We start from the raw sequence: 13,799 nt of genomic DNA, 5'->3' as shown, positions 1-13,799 counted from the left end.
GGGGTGAAAGCTGCGGTGTACAAAATTGCCTTTAGTTTTTAAAGTACTGGTGATGCAACTTCAGCATTAAAACACAGAAGAGTCAGGGAAAAGTAAACATTTTTTAAAAGCTGTAAGTCAAGTTGTGTTTATCCATTGTATTTTTACTGTTTGCAGTTATCAACACAAATGAGATTATACCATCATCTGCATTTCACAGCAACAATACCATAGGCAAGATCTTCAATTAGTATAGCTAAGTGGGTGAAGTGACTAAAACAAAATGGTTCACATATACTTCGGGTCTTGCTATACTTTTACACCAAAGTAATTCAACAGAAGTTGGGTTTTTCTGTATTTTCTCACTTGGATGCTTCCTGCTCCATGCCTCATTACACTGATCTGTTGACTCCAACGAATGTGGCTTTAGAAGAATATTGACATGACTTGTACTACTGTTAACATTAGCAAACATTTGGCTTCTTCAATTGTATCATGTGTGTGTGCATGTGTGTTATATTTATGCTCTGGAGATTTTATGCATGCTTTGATGAAGTAAAATGCATAACATTATCAAATCAACCTTGTCATCTTTCTCGAAAACTGTCTTTTGTATTGATATAGGCCGAAACCACAGTACAGCAAGTTATATATATATTATATATAAAAATTATTATATGTACCGATAAATTATGACAGTTTATGCCAGCTGAAATCACATGACGAAAACACGGATTAAATTTTGTTTCTTTAAGCATAGGTGGTGTTTCAGTTAAATCAATAATATTACTCATGAAGAAAACAAACCAGATTTGGTCTAATGTCTTCAATAAGCTAGTGAAATTTAAAAGTTAGAACTAAAAGCAATACTCCACTACAGGATACCACTGCAGGGACAATAAAGGACTACACGCTCTCATAATGTGGCTTCACCATATCAAAATACAACTCTTTCCTGGCTCATCAACAGTCATAAAATAATCACTGACTAAACCACAGACTATCAAGCGTGCAGACAGGGTTAAACTGACCCTTACCGATTATTAATATGATCATGTTGAAAATAAATTACACACTATTACTCAGTTACATAACTTCTATTCTCTTCAATAGACTGGGACAAATTCCAGTGAAGAAACCAGCAGGTCCTAGAACTGTTTTGCTCTTTTGTAACATGAAAACTCACCTCATGAAACTGCTTTATAGTCAGAATTCACATTCATTTCTACAGGCCTCTAAAAACCTGGTAGCATTAAATGACTCTGGGCTTTCATATAATAATTTCATTAGCTATTACATGTTTGAAAAGATTAACGCTCCACAGCAAAATAAATCAAAGACCATCACTAAAATACTGAAATAGTCCATTTCCTGAGTATAGGGTGATTTAACACACTCAGAGGTGGTTATGTACTGAACTCCGTATAGTCTGTGTGGTCTACAATGGAGTATGACATCTCAGGCCACATTGTAACTTCAGAGATTTCTATCTAGTGCTTGACAGGTATAATGGGCTTCTCAACGAAGCATGAATTCTATTTGCTGTTAGCTATATTCTGCACGCATGGATTTCCTGCTTCAGAGCCAGATTATAAAATGGTAAGTGCCCATGTACACAACATTCTGACAAGCTGTTTTATGGGTATGTATAGAACATGACACCACACTTTTACATCCCTAGCCATTAACTAGCAACATTCTTTTCTGTAAGACACATACTCAAGTTCCAGATTCACGTTCAAATGCGACTGAATAGTTAATATAATGACTAGTAGAGAGGGAGAGGTTGTCAAGTCTTTTTTCTTTTTAGATTGGAATTTTACATTTTGTTACAACTGTCTCATAAACTGTATTTCAGGTAATGAAGTTATCTCTTAATATTTTTTCACTAGAAGATGCATACAAATGTAGAAGCAAAAAAGTAAACAATACTGAAGCAGCAGTGAAGTATTTATGTGGGAGAAGCTCTGGCCTGTGAGGTAACAGAGTGGTAGCAGCCCCCAGAAATACCAGACAGAAAAATCTTAGTCCTCAAGTATGTCCCTGCAGTCTCACACACTATCGTTCTCTTCAGGAATATGAGATGGCACAGTACTGATGTGCGACTCCCTATATCCTCCATCACTGTGTAAGTCCTTTGTAGATCTGACCCTACGTTGGTTGTTCAGCAGAGCACTTAAAAGGTATATTCAAGCAGTTTGCTAAATTTGCCGTTAGCAAAACCTGCAAGTTTGTTTGAAGAGGGACACATTGGGTATAATTTTCTACCGAACATCCCTCTGTGACAGAAACTATTTTACACACCTGTAAAAATCTTCTTGTAGAGCTTTTAAAGACACATTCTCACAGAGTAACTTTGGTTGGAAGAGATCTCTGGAGATCATCCATCCAACCACATATCAAAGTAGGGCTAGATTTACCATTAAATCATGTTGCTTTAGACCTTGCACAGAAATGCAAATATGTGCAAGGATGAAAATCTCACAGCTGCTTTGCTCTTCTCACATTGCAGAAATTATAAATCATAGACTCTGAAGCTCTAGATTAATTACTAAACCTTGTTTGACACAGCATTTGAGCATGTGAGTAGCAACAACCTGACGTACTTTCTTATATTACTTATTGAAGTTGGAGCTCAATAAAATTAATATCTACCACCTTTATGAATAACTTTGTGAAGAGCACATATTTTTCAGATAGTTGAATGGATGCAAAGACTGTAATGCTGAAACAATTAATTTTACAACCTATTTGATAATATGAGTTTTCACTCCCGCATGGCTAGAGGTACATTTATCTTGGAAAAGTATTCTGAAGAAATGCACTATACCTCTGCTTTTGGTCTTGTTTTTAAAAAATCTCTTTCATACACTCCCTTTTGATTGAAGACAGAAGGGAACAATAATGCATAAGCATTGCCCTGATCACCATAATTAGTTCTGTCACTGATGCGGCGAATTTGAGGAGCAGGAATATCTGAACGAACGGTTGGAACACCACACACTGGATAACCTGTGGAAATCAAAGGTAGCATGATAAAGCCTTTACGCAAAGACAGTGCCAGGCAGGATAAAAAATTTTGTATGAAATAAGAACAAATTTGATACTTCATCTCACTTAGGTTCAATAACAAATTATATAATTTTCTTCCTCATCTCGTTTTTTGTATTTTTAGAATTCCTAGCTTCAGCTACATCGTGAAGCATGACAACAGGTAATCTTGCAGTAATAGTCTAGGACTTATCCAGTACTTCCAGCTGAAAACATTTTTAGGTGATTCCAAGAAGATACTGTTCTCCCAAATATACTAGCATAATTTCCCAAAGACCTACATTAACTTTCACATTTTGAATGTATTAACCATGTCAAACATCCAAGCCATGCCAACTTCCAAGCCACAATCCTAAATAAACTTAGTTTAGATACATTAATTCACTATTGTACATTAGTAGAACCTGTAGCAAATAAGTTTTAAACTTGTTCTTGATTTTGTTTTAAATAATGCTCAGAAGTGAGTACAGTCCACTGTACTTACAGGTTGTTGGGAGACCACCTACTACAGCATTATACTGCGAAGAAGTTGCTTGATAGTTTGCAAATACATGATCTGTTGATCTTTTAAGCTTTTTTGGTGTCTTTTCTGAGCTTTCTGGTTCTTTTAACAGAAGATCTTCCTGTTTCAGCAGTGGCTCATCATTTATCTTTGTGTCTTGAGGCAGAACAGGAGCATCTAATTTTTTCCCTATAAACAAAAGTTAATGGTCAGCCAGAATTTATTATCAGCATGTTATAGACCAAGAGTAAAAACCATTGCTTGAATCCTTGAAAAAATATAAAGTAGGTAAGAAAACCAATCTGCATTTCTGATAATGATCCTAAGAGATTTTTTTACTTTATCCTGATTTATGGGCTGTTCTCAATATGCCACACTGAACTCCAGGGTTCTGAAATACATTGGTACCTGAGGCTCTGCTGGTGGTAGGCAATGCACTCGCTAAATCCCACCCTTCTAAAGGAGCACCTAGTCTACAACAGCAATGTTCTTTCAATAGCTGCTGCAAGAACAAGATAATCTCCGCAATTTCCCAGTATCATCATCTACCTTTTGTAATTATTTTTTCTTCAAACTCTTTAATAGCCATTTTGTCTTTCCAGTTCAGAAAGTTTGCAAACTCCAGATAATTAATCAGACCATCTTTATCCAAATCACAATAGTCAAATAAGGAATCCAGGAGCTCATCATCTAGATTAAGATTAAGCTGAAAAAAGGACTTCCGTAGGTCACCCTTGTCTATCATTCCATCACCGTTCTATTACAAATAAAACAAAACAGCTGTTATAATAGCCATCATAAAAAGGCGTCATCAAAAGGAATACAGAAATATATAGGGTTTTATACATGTATACACACACACGCATGTATATATAAATATATATATAGGGCCAGCCATACCATTTCAGACAAGTTACATTACTGAGTACGAAGAAACCCCGAGTAATTTAGAAATTAAAAATCTGAATATAAAAGCATCAAAAATAATTTTCACCTTAAATAATACAGTGATTTGAGAGTAAAAGAGTGTGATGAGGTATTGTGACAAGATAACAATCTAATCATAAACGTTGAGGCAAAGCCAAGATTTCTTTTGAAAGTAAGGCATCAATCATTCTGTATACATTACAATTAATGTTATATATGAAATTTCAATTATAATTTTTTTTTCAGAGAGAAAAAAATAAAAGATCCGAAATTCTGATGCTTGGTGGCTTAGTCAGAAAGTACAGCTTGGAAGAAAATATAAACATAATCCTTTGAACTGTTTTTCTTTTGAGAAGAAATAACAAATTTTGAAGCACAAAAAATGCTAAGATTATTCCTGATCATACATTTCTTGCTCGCTGTTAACTTGGATGTTCCAAATACTGTTGTGAATGGTTCCAAATACTGTTGTGCTTCATTCCACAACCTATCACAGTAGACTAAACACATGGTAACTATCAATTTATAGACTTTATCTATATTTATATTGCTACACATGTTTCTTCATGTTTGTACCTCCACAGCACAGGAGTGCTAATGTCACACATTGCTTTAAATTTACACTTTTTTCAAATCACTAACCTTATCATAATGCCTGAATGCTCCCAGTAACATGTCAAAATTCTCATAGTTGTCTTTCTTCAAACTTTGCCGAACTGCAGTCAAGACAGCTTTCTCTCGGTCTTTACCACAGAGGAACTCATGTGGAACCCAGTAGTGAAGAAGATCACCAACTCCTAAAAATAAACACTTCCTCAATTAGTTGCCGATATAGAGAAAATGGACATTTTAAAAAAAATGGCTTGCAGTCTTAAGGAAAAGGAGAATTTCGGTTTTGAGATGCTGATTTTCAGCACTCCTGAACATCTCATATGGCCATTTCATTGACCGATCAAATGGTCCACACAATAGTTTCTCTACTCATATGCAATTAATATAAAAATAATTATAATTAATATCAATTGATATCAATAGTTTTGAATCATCATATTATAGCTTCACAAATCCATCTACTGCTTCCAGAAGCTTCCGAATGCAGTAAGTTACTTGATGTCTAGATAATCGAGAACAAAAGAACATGTATTATTAATCTATCACTTCCAGTCTGTCACATTTCACGATACTTACAGGAACCAATGGGAAAGTCAATATAATATTTCAGATAATTTTATACCATTGAATTCTAGGAAGATAATGTACTATTTTTGTGTTATTCTTCCCATTTTCCACATATCCTAACTTCACTAGTATTTTTAAACACTGAGCTACAGTTCTCATCCAAGTCCCCAAGACACCAAGGTCACTTTCTAAATGCAAGAAGTCCATTCAGAGTTCAATAACAAACAGAGGTAGCTCACCTAATCCCCTTCTAACAGCAATGTACATGCATTATTTTCTACTTGTTAATAATGAAATTTTTTATTCAGTTCCTTCTGCTGTTCCTTAAAGGTAAGGCATATGTACCCATTTTAAATATTTAACTTTATTACGCTACAGAATAAAGGATATATAAAAGCTCATGCAGAATTTGAACAAGCTTTCTCTAGTTTTGACTAGTTAAGCAGCTTTGAGCCACTTACATTTTTTTACAGCCTAACTATTCGCTGTATTCCTTAGTTATTAATATAAAGGTTAAAACACCATTAATCCCAACATTGACTATTTGAGTTGACTAGCTTTCAAAATTTTTTCGTAATGAAAACCAGTAACTTTTTCTTTTTGTTCTGTTTTCTGTCTCCCTGCTACCTTCCAAACCTTATTATTCATATTTATTGCTTATGTTTATTCTTTTTATAGAAGCACTGGAAAAAACGAGGCATAATGGATTTGAACAGCCATTTTAACTTTGTCACTTAGATGTCAGTATGAGTTTTCTGCTGTCCCTGATTTTGTTTACATTCAGGTACAGAAGCTTTAAAAAACAAACAACAAAAAAAACCCAACCCCAACATGATCATCCAAAACCTCGTTTCTTTATTTCTGACATTTTTTTTTTCTCACTAGCAACTTCAATTCTTCTCAAATTTTCCTTCAAAAAGTTACTGTCATTGTTAAATTTTTGTACTCTGCCTCTAAGATTTTAGGAAAATGACACACTACACAGCCAACAGTAACTACTTCTACTTTCATCAACAAAATAAGATTTTATTCTGCCCCTGAACTTACCATATTCATCTGGACGAAGTAACATTCCAAATGTACGGCCTGGGGGAACTTTCATAGTTTCTGCTATACTGTCAATAAGCACATTTCTTTGTTAACTGGCAAATAGTTTATTAATAGTCAAAATAAACCCTGTGCTATTATTAAAAAAAAGTTATCAGCTGTTATATAATTAGGGGTGACACACATAGTTCACCTGAAACGTTTATCAGTACTTTGCTTCAAAGTTGCCATTCCAGAAAAGCATCCCTTTATATACCTGTTTAGAATATTTGCTGTTTGTAATATAACACAACCAAATGGAAAAACATTCTATGCTATATTATTTTTTTCTAAGACAATGACAGAAATAAGTGAGAAAAGTCCTTAAAACATACTAGTCAAACAATAGGAGTGTTTAGGACAAATCGATCTCCAACTCAAATAACATCTCCAAATAAACTACTTTGGGCTGAAGTGGAAAAAGTGAATCACATCTCTGCTTTTTCACATGCAATTTTGTGTTTATCAAAACCAGCAGCCGAGCCAATGTCCATCTAGGAAACTTGGCTCAGTTTTATTTGCCAGAAAATTAAGATGCCTTTGGTGACGTTAAAGAACTGTTTGTTTCTTAATCTGAAAAAGATGCAATGTTTATTTTATCTCTATGTTTAACAATTAAAACTCTTTCATGAATCAGAAATATCCATCAAAATTGAAATGAGAATCAGTACTTTGCTCTAAAATACAAAACAAGTAAACAAAACACACACACACCCCCAGAGATGGAAGCACCGTCATCTAAAAACTATCACGTGTAGGGGTTTTTTATCATCGCCATATTACACATAGGACGTGGATGGTATAAAATTCACTAAATGTAATTAGGTTAGCTTCTATCTGTCTTGTAATGTTAGTGCTGGGTTTGAGCTTGCACTGCAACCCATATTCCCTGACTGATCATACTGCTTCACGCTGCTCACACTCCAGGGCTACTTCACAGTAAGCTAGGACACAGAAAAGGGGAGAAGAGAAACTGGTTCACATTTCTGTTCACTCCTTACAGGTACTATGGGCATAGTTCTCCAGTCACTTAAGCCTGTGATCTTGAGCTTAAAATTAAATTTTGCTACCAAAGTCAGTAATGTTGTTTGTGAGTCTTCAGATACCCTTTTGAAGGAATCTAGAGCATCTGCAAAGGCAGTCTTTGTACACATTCAGGAACCCAGTATCTGTAGCACAGCTGGATCCTGACCACAGTGTACTTAGGACTACTGTAGCCCTTCATAAGCAGTTTGGTAAAATTAAAAAGCTGTTCCAGATCACCTGAGGTATATAAAGCATTGTAATGATTCAATTGAGATTGATACATGCTGCTAGACAATTAACACAATTTAGTTCCATGTCCTTTTCCAAGGAAGTAGTAAATTGAGAATACTGGTGATGTAATAAAGATGACCAAAACCAGTATCAGAGTAAGCAAAATGGTCAAATCCCCAAACAACAGGTGAGACATTTCAGTTACGAAATAACTGCGAATGACAGGAAAAAAAATAATGAAGTGTGCTTGTAATTTGCTTGGTGCAAATCTGGTCTATTCAGATACAGACCACTGACTTAACTTCACCACATAGACACAATAGAGCCCTTATTAGTAACTTGCATACTTATCAGCCTAATTAGGGCAAGTAGAAAGTCCCCTTCTGTAACTTGAATGCTGAAGTGGAAGCACTGAGCACACAGTTATAATTTTTACTCAAGGCAGACAAAGATACTGGAGGTTTGGCAAACATGAGTGAACTTTGCTCTTGGAAAGTACCTTTGGTACTTACGGATCAAGGCCTTTTCCAAGCTGAGGCTGAAATTTTCCCTTGAAACCATCACTTTGTTTTGATACAATTTTTGCTTCTGTCTTCCTACAAATTATGAAAATAACTCTCAGAAGTATCTGTTTAACAATATTCAACAATTTTTCAATAATAATAAAAAATATTATATATTAGAAGGAAACATCAACTCCTCTGTGAGACAAACACAAATACAGTAATTGAAAAATCTTGCTTGCTATTTAAAATCAAATGTGTCTTTATGTAATGCTAAAGACATGCCAAGTGCTGTCATACTTTGGTAGAACTGATTTGAATAAACTATTCTAAAAATTACTCCTTCTATTTTCTGTTCAGTTCAATATAGCTAGGGATAAAATTGTGAGATGTAAAACTATATTCATATTTGAAGACTCACTCTTCCCGAGAACTCCACTAATTAACTAGTTAACTCATTGCAACTTACGATTGTAGATCATCAAGCCATTTTAACGATTTTGATACACTTCGCCCATCTTTGAAGTGGGGGGTTTCTATTCCATAAACAAAAGACTTGCTGAAGTTTGGTGAGTCATATTTCCTATTTATTGCTTCTCCTGTGGAAAAAGTAAGCATTTAAACCTGTATAAAACACCTCAGGAAAAAAAATATACTAAGTATCTTCATTCTTAAGAAAAAACGATGAAAAAGCAAAAGCGAACAATTTGTTCAACTAAATAGAACTAATTTGCATTCCCTGTGTTTATTAAGTAGTTAGGAATAATCTCATTGTCAAAAGTGAAGATGAAAGGCAAAATAAAAAGCAAAAACCTGCTTCAGTCATAAAACAGCTGGATGTCCTTTTATGTCTGACTAAAGACAAGCCCAACAGAATTAATGAAAAAATTCTAGGTAGCCTAAGTAGTGAGGGCCACACAAACAAATCACTTTATAAAGCCCATACCTGAGCATCATTTAATTTACTATTGGTTAAAAAAAAAATGCCAAAAGGAAAAAATGTTTTTGAGGTGCTGTACTTTCAGATATATTCTTGCTATGTTGACTTCAGTGGAAATTTTGCCACTGACTTCACCATAAGCAAGGTATTACCCTACTTGTTCCTGAACTTGCCTATAAAATGAAGTTCCACATACATAGAGTATTATGTGATATTCTTGTAAGTGAGCTGCAAGCACATGTTCCTTGCCACAGGAAAAAAGTCATTCTTTCTTGAACTGCTCTTTTCAATTGAAAACTGAAAAGCTCTTTTCAATCACCTTTTGAAAAGAATGGCAATTAGAGCTTTCAAAAAAATATTATTTACTGCATGCTTTCTAATAAGGGCTTCCTATGGCTACATGGCAGCATGGAATTTTTATGTTCTTGTTCAAAACTGGGGCGCATAGTTTACTTTTTTTTTTGTACTGTCTGCCTGGTTTTGCTTGGTCGCTCCATGATCTTGTGCACGGAAGTTACAAAGGAGACAGAAATGGATAACGAATACTGCCACTAAAATATCTAAGAAAGGTGGGGAAGAAGGGAGACAAAAATTACAGGTTTGGCCAATTTATACCAGTAATACTTGCAGTAGAATTTCTCAGTGAACGAACACAGCACTATAAATTAACTTCTGTGTGACTGCCCCCATATAAAATTTACATTATTACAACTGAAATACCTGTATTGCAGTTTCTTACATATTTGGCCTACAGTTACAACACTCTTAGTACTAGTACAGTGGGTAAATTTTTTATAATAATAATTTTACAGGGCAGCAACCTAAGTGGAAATGATGGAACTGGGAAAAACAGAAGCAGCTGCAAATACATGTACTATGTTTCAGAGTGCTATTTGTTACTCTGCTCATGGGCAGACCGATGAGATAAAGGGTAACCATCTCTGAGCAGGCCACTTCACTCAAGTACAGCCCCCAGAGGCTGAAACAGTAGAGGCACAGCCCGCTGGAAGGGCAGGGCAAGAGGCTGTGGGACAGACTCACAAGCAGGATGCTGTAGGCTGAGGAACCTGCATTTCAGAGTCAGCAGCCTGAAATGCCTTGCAACCAGAGCCTGATGCCAAGCTCCCCATCAGAAAGTCTTTAACTGCCCTGAAAATCTGTCTGGATCCTGATAAAAAAGAGGAACCAGAGGTAAAAGTACTGGAATAGATTAGGCACACAGTCCGTGGTTTTAAGCCTGAGATTGCTCTCAGTGGGACAGACAATGCCAAACTCTGCTAGCAACCAGGGCATCTATGAGTTTCTAATTTCCTGGAAATACTTTGCTTTTCAATTAGCAACCAAAACAAATGAGGCTTCCAGCTCCCTCATTACGTTCTTACAGTGTAAGATCACCACGAAGTGATCTACAATTCTAGAAACAGGTCATGCTCTCTCAGTTGCACAGAAGGAGTTTTTTTCACATTATTACTTTTAAAAACAATTTATATTAATACAGTAGTAAAAATTAATAGTTTATATCTTAAAAAAATAGCATACAATTACATCTTGAAGACGCAAAGAGGAACCATTACCTTCATTTATATTAGAACTTTTTATGCAGTTTCTCATCAGCCTTTGAACTTACCCACATAATAATCATTGTGTGACACAATGTACAGGTCATGTCCTTCTCTGGCTTCTTTATCCACTTCCTCAAAAGTTTTTGGTGGATTTATAAGTTCTCCAGCTGACACATCTGGAAAGCAAGGAATAAATACATGGTTGGGGGAGGTAAGAGGGACGGGTGTTTTGTTTGGTTGGTTCTTAAACGGTATTTTCTTAGAGAAGATGCTAATGCTGTGGAAGAATGATACTTCTCACCACATTTCTAATCAATCTATAGGAATCTTACAGCATAATGACATGAGACTAGGAGGAAAAAAAATAAATCACAAAAACTGGGATGAACATAACTGTTGCAAGAGTTACATGGTCAACATGTAAGTGATTTGCTCCCATCTATGGAGGAAAGATTTACAGGTCAAGGTAGTATCTTTTATTAGACCTATTAGAATAGTTGGGAAAAAGAAGGTTAAGTTGTCAGCCACCTAAACAGTTCTCCTGGAACAGAGCCAAAAGCTCTACTAGTTACAAAAGTTATCAGTTCCTTGTTTCTTCATTGTAACTGAAAAAAATCTGTAATTTTTATGCCTTTCAATAACTGCTGTAGTAATATCTTTTCTATTAAGCGGAGATTTTTGGGAGCATACAATACGCTAGACACTAAATTGCAGATTATCTTGTATTTAGAAGAAACATGTTTTAACACTAGTTTTTCCTACCTTGAATGACTTTTGTTCCAAATGTAGTATTAATTATATCCAAGCCCTCAGGTAACATAGAAGATTGATCATGTGATCTGCCCAAGGATGCTTCACGATTACTGAAGTAGATTGCTTCTTTTTTGTCTTGTATTTTTTGTTGAAAATTAGTTTTAGGAAGTGGATTTATCAATGAAGCTGCCTAAAGACATCACACACAACACAAGAGGCAAGAAAACCAAAATTTAACCATTCACACTTCACTACGGCTACTCCCTCACACACACATGAACAAAAGTTTGATCATAAGTGTTCTAATGAAATCTTGTATTATTACACTCACATAATTTTATCTACCAAGTCGCAAAAATAAACTGTATTTATACATAAAACTGCATAAAATACACATTGTGAGACAGAACCTTTTCTTTTTATGCAAGTTTTTCCACTTGTTAATTTATAAAATTTCAAGACTGCAGATTTTCTTTTCTTAACATATATTAGAAAATCCAGCCTAATTTATACTATGACCAAATTTAAGTGTCAAAATTATTATAACATCTTTGGAAGGTAACATAAACATTGAAATGAAATGAATAACTTCTCCAATGACTACTGAATTAAGACACTGATGAGAGATAAAAGTCACTGAACTTCAAATGTTTTCCTATTTCAATCATGCTAATTAAATCCTATGAATTGACCTCAGAATTCAGATAATCCACAACAGTGGCGAAATGCAAAAAATAATGTCACTCAGCTATGTACCTTTATCCCTGACTACAAAGAAAGCAGTTGCTCTTACTAAGGACATTCTTAAGCAGTCCATCCTTAAACAAAAATAAACCAGTCATACTCTTACACTGAGTGAAGAACATGACGCAATGCCATGTGTCAAGTGAGCTGCAACGTCAGGATCATCTGCTCTGCCGTAGAATATTCTTTCAGTGCCAGGAGCCGGATTTGTCATATTTCGAAACTTTCGCACAGTAGTTGGAGTAATGGGCTGTGCATTAAGGCAAAGCAAAAACAATTTTACACCAGATATCCACAAAATATTAATTAGAAGAAAACATACTGCAGCCATTTCAGTGTGATTCCACAGAGAGAAGAACAAAAAATGAAGATATTTTAGGGATTTAACACGTGCATACACTTCTGCAGATGCTGATATTCTGAGCATAAGGTCAACATAGACCAGCCTAAATTTTATCAAACCAGGAACAGAAGGAATGACAGTTGCTGAGTTCCAACTACCTGGTTCCATCTTTAAGGTGGATAAATGGTTCTTCCTATATACTCCATGAAAAGTAGATGCTACAATTATCAACTTTAGAAACCTTTAACTGGATTCTCAACAATTCCACCATCAATGGAAGAATTTCAGAAATTATTTTAACCAACTTGTTATTTTTTTAATTATCCATTTAAAGGAAGAGCTAGTGCTATTTAAGGGATCCATCTGTGTCTTAGTAACCTCTCACCCTTTAGGGGTATGTGGAAGGGCCAGTGGAAAGCACAATTCTGAGAAGCATCCTTGCAAAGAAGAAGGACCTCCATCAGAAGTAGTAATTCCTAATAATAATCACTAAGTGTATTACCAGAGAAAAACGACTCTATTTAGTCCCATCTAAGCAGGCATGGTGAATTTTGTAAAACATGCAGAATGAAAAAGAACTACCAGAAGTGTTTTACAACCCTACCAGCTATTCTATATGATCCCATGTGACAAAAAACTAAAAAACTAACATAAAATAAAAAAGTAATTTCTAAAAAAGCAGCATGTAGAAAAAATGACCAAGGTTTCACTGATTTGTTTTGGGGGGTTGGGGGGTGGCAGGTTTTTTTAGGGCCTGTCTCAAAGCACAGTCCCTGATGGGAAATCATGGCACAAGTTCCACAAGGAGCACCTGAAAAACCAACTCACCCTGGGTAAAACCTCAGGGAAGCAACTCGCAGCCGTTCCGCCAGTGGGAAGTAACTTTCCAGCCTAAACGATACAATCAAGAAGCAAGGCATAACCAAACCCACGGGACTAATAAGCACAGCCAGTCAAATTGGGCTCTGACGCC

At 35.5% G+C, this 13,799-nt stretch overlaps 1 protein-coding gene across 3 annotated transcripts in view; it reads right to left on the bottom strand.

Moving 5' to 3' along the window:
- Positions 1-13,799, bottom strand: part of EFHB (EF-hand domain family member B) — a 33,857-nt gene that overhangs the window by 12,300 nt on the left and 7,758 nt on the right. Inside the window, exons 2-12 of one of the 3 annotated variants that reach the window (XM_080386434.1) lie at positions 13,655-13,717; positions 12,590-12,733; positions 11,749-11,929; positions 11,052-11,162; positions 8,954-9,083; positions 8,494-8,577; positions 6,686-6,753; positions 5,102-5,256; positions 4,082-4,289; positions 3,515-3,721; positions 2,810-2,991 (exon numbers count right to left, since the gene is read on the bottom strand). In XM_080386434.1, coding sequence (XP_080242560.1) covers positions 2,810-2,991; positions 3,515-3,721; positions 4,082-4,289; positions 5,102-5,256; positions 6,686-6,753; positions 8,494-8,577; positions 8,954-9,083; positions 11,052-11,162; positions 11,749-11,929; positions 12,590-12,733; positions 13,655-13,717 — 1,533 coding nt within the window. Of the gene's footprint in view, positions 1-2,809; positions 2,992-3,514; positions 3,722-4,081; positions 4,290-5,101; positions 5,257-6,685; positions 6,754-8,493; positions 8,578-8,953; positions 9,084-11,051; positions 11,163-11,748; positions 11,930-12,589; positions 13,589-13,654; positions 13,718-13,799 lie in introns of those variants that run through there. The other 2 variants (XM_080386435.1, XM_080386433.1) reach the window with 2 other exon arrangements.

This window comes from Falco punctatus (assembly GCF_963210335.1).
Source record: "Falco punctatus genome assembly, chromosome: 4".
Taxonomy (NCBI): Eukaryota; Metazoa; Chordata; class Aves; order Falconiformes; family Falconidae; genus Falco; species Falco punctatus.
Note: the sequence above shows the minus strand (reverse complement) of the source record. Positions and strands in the feature narration are given on the sequence as shown.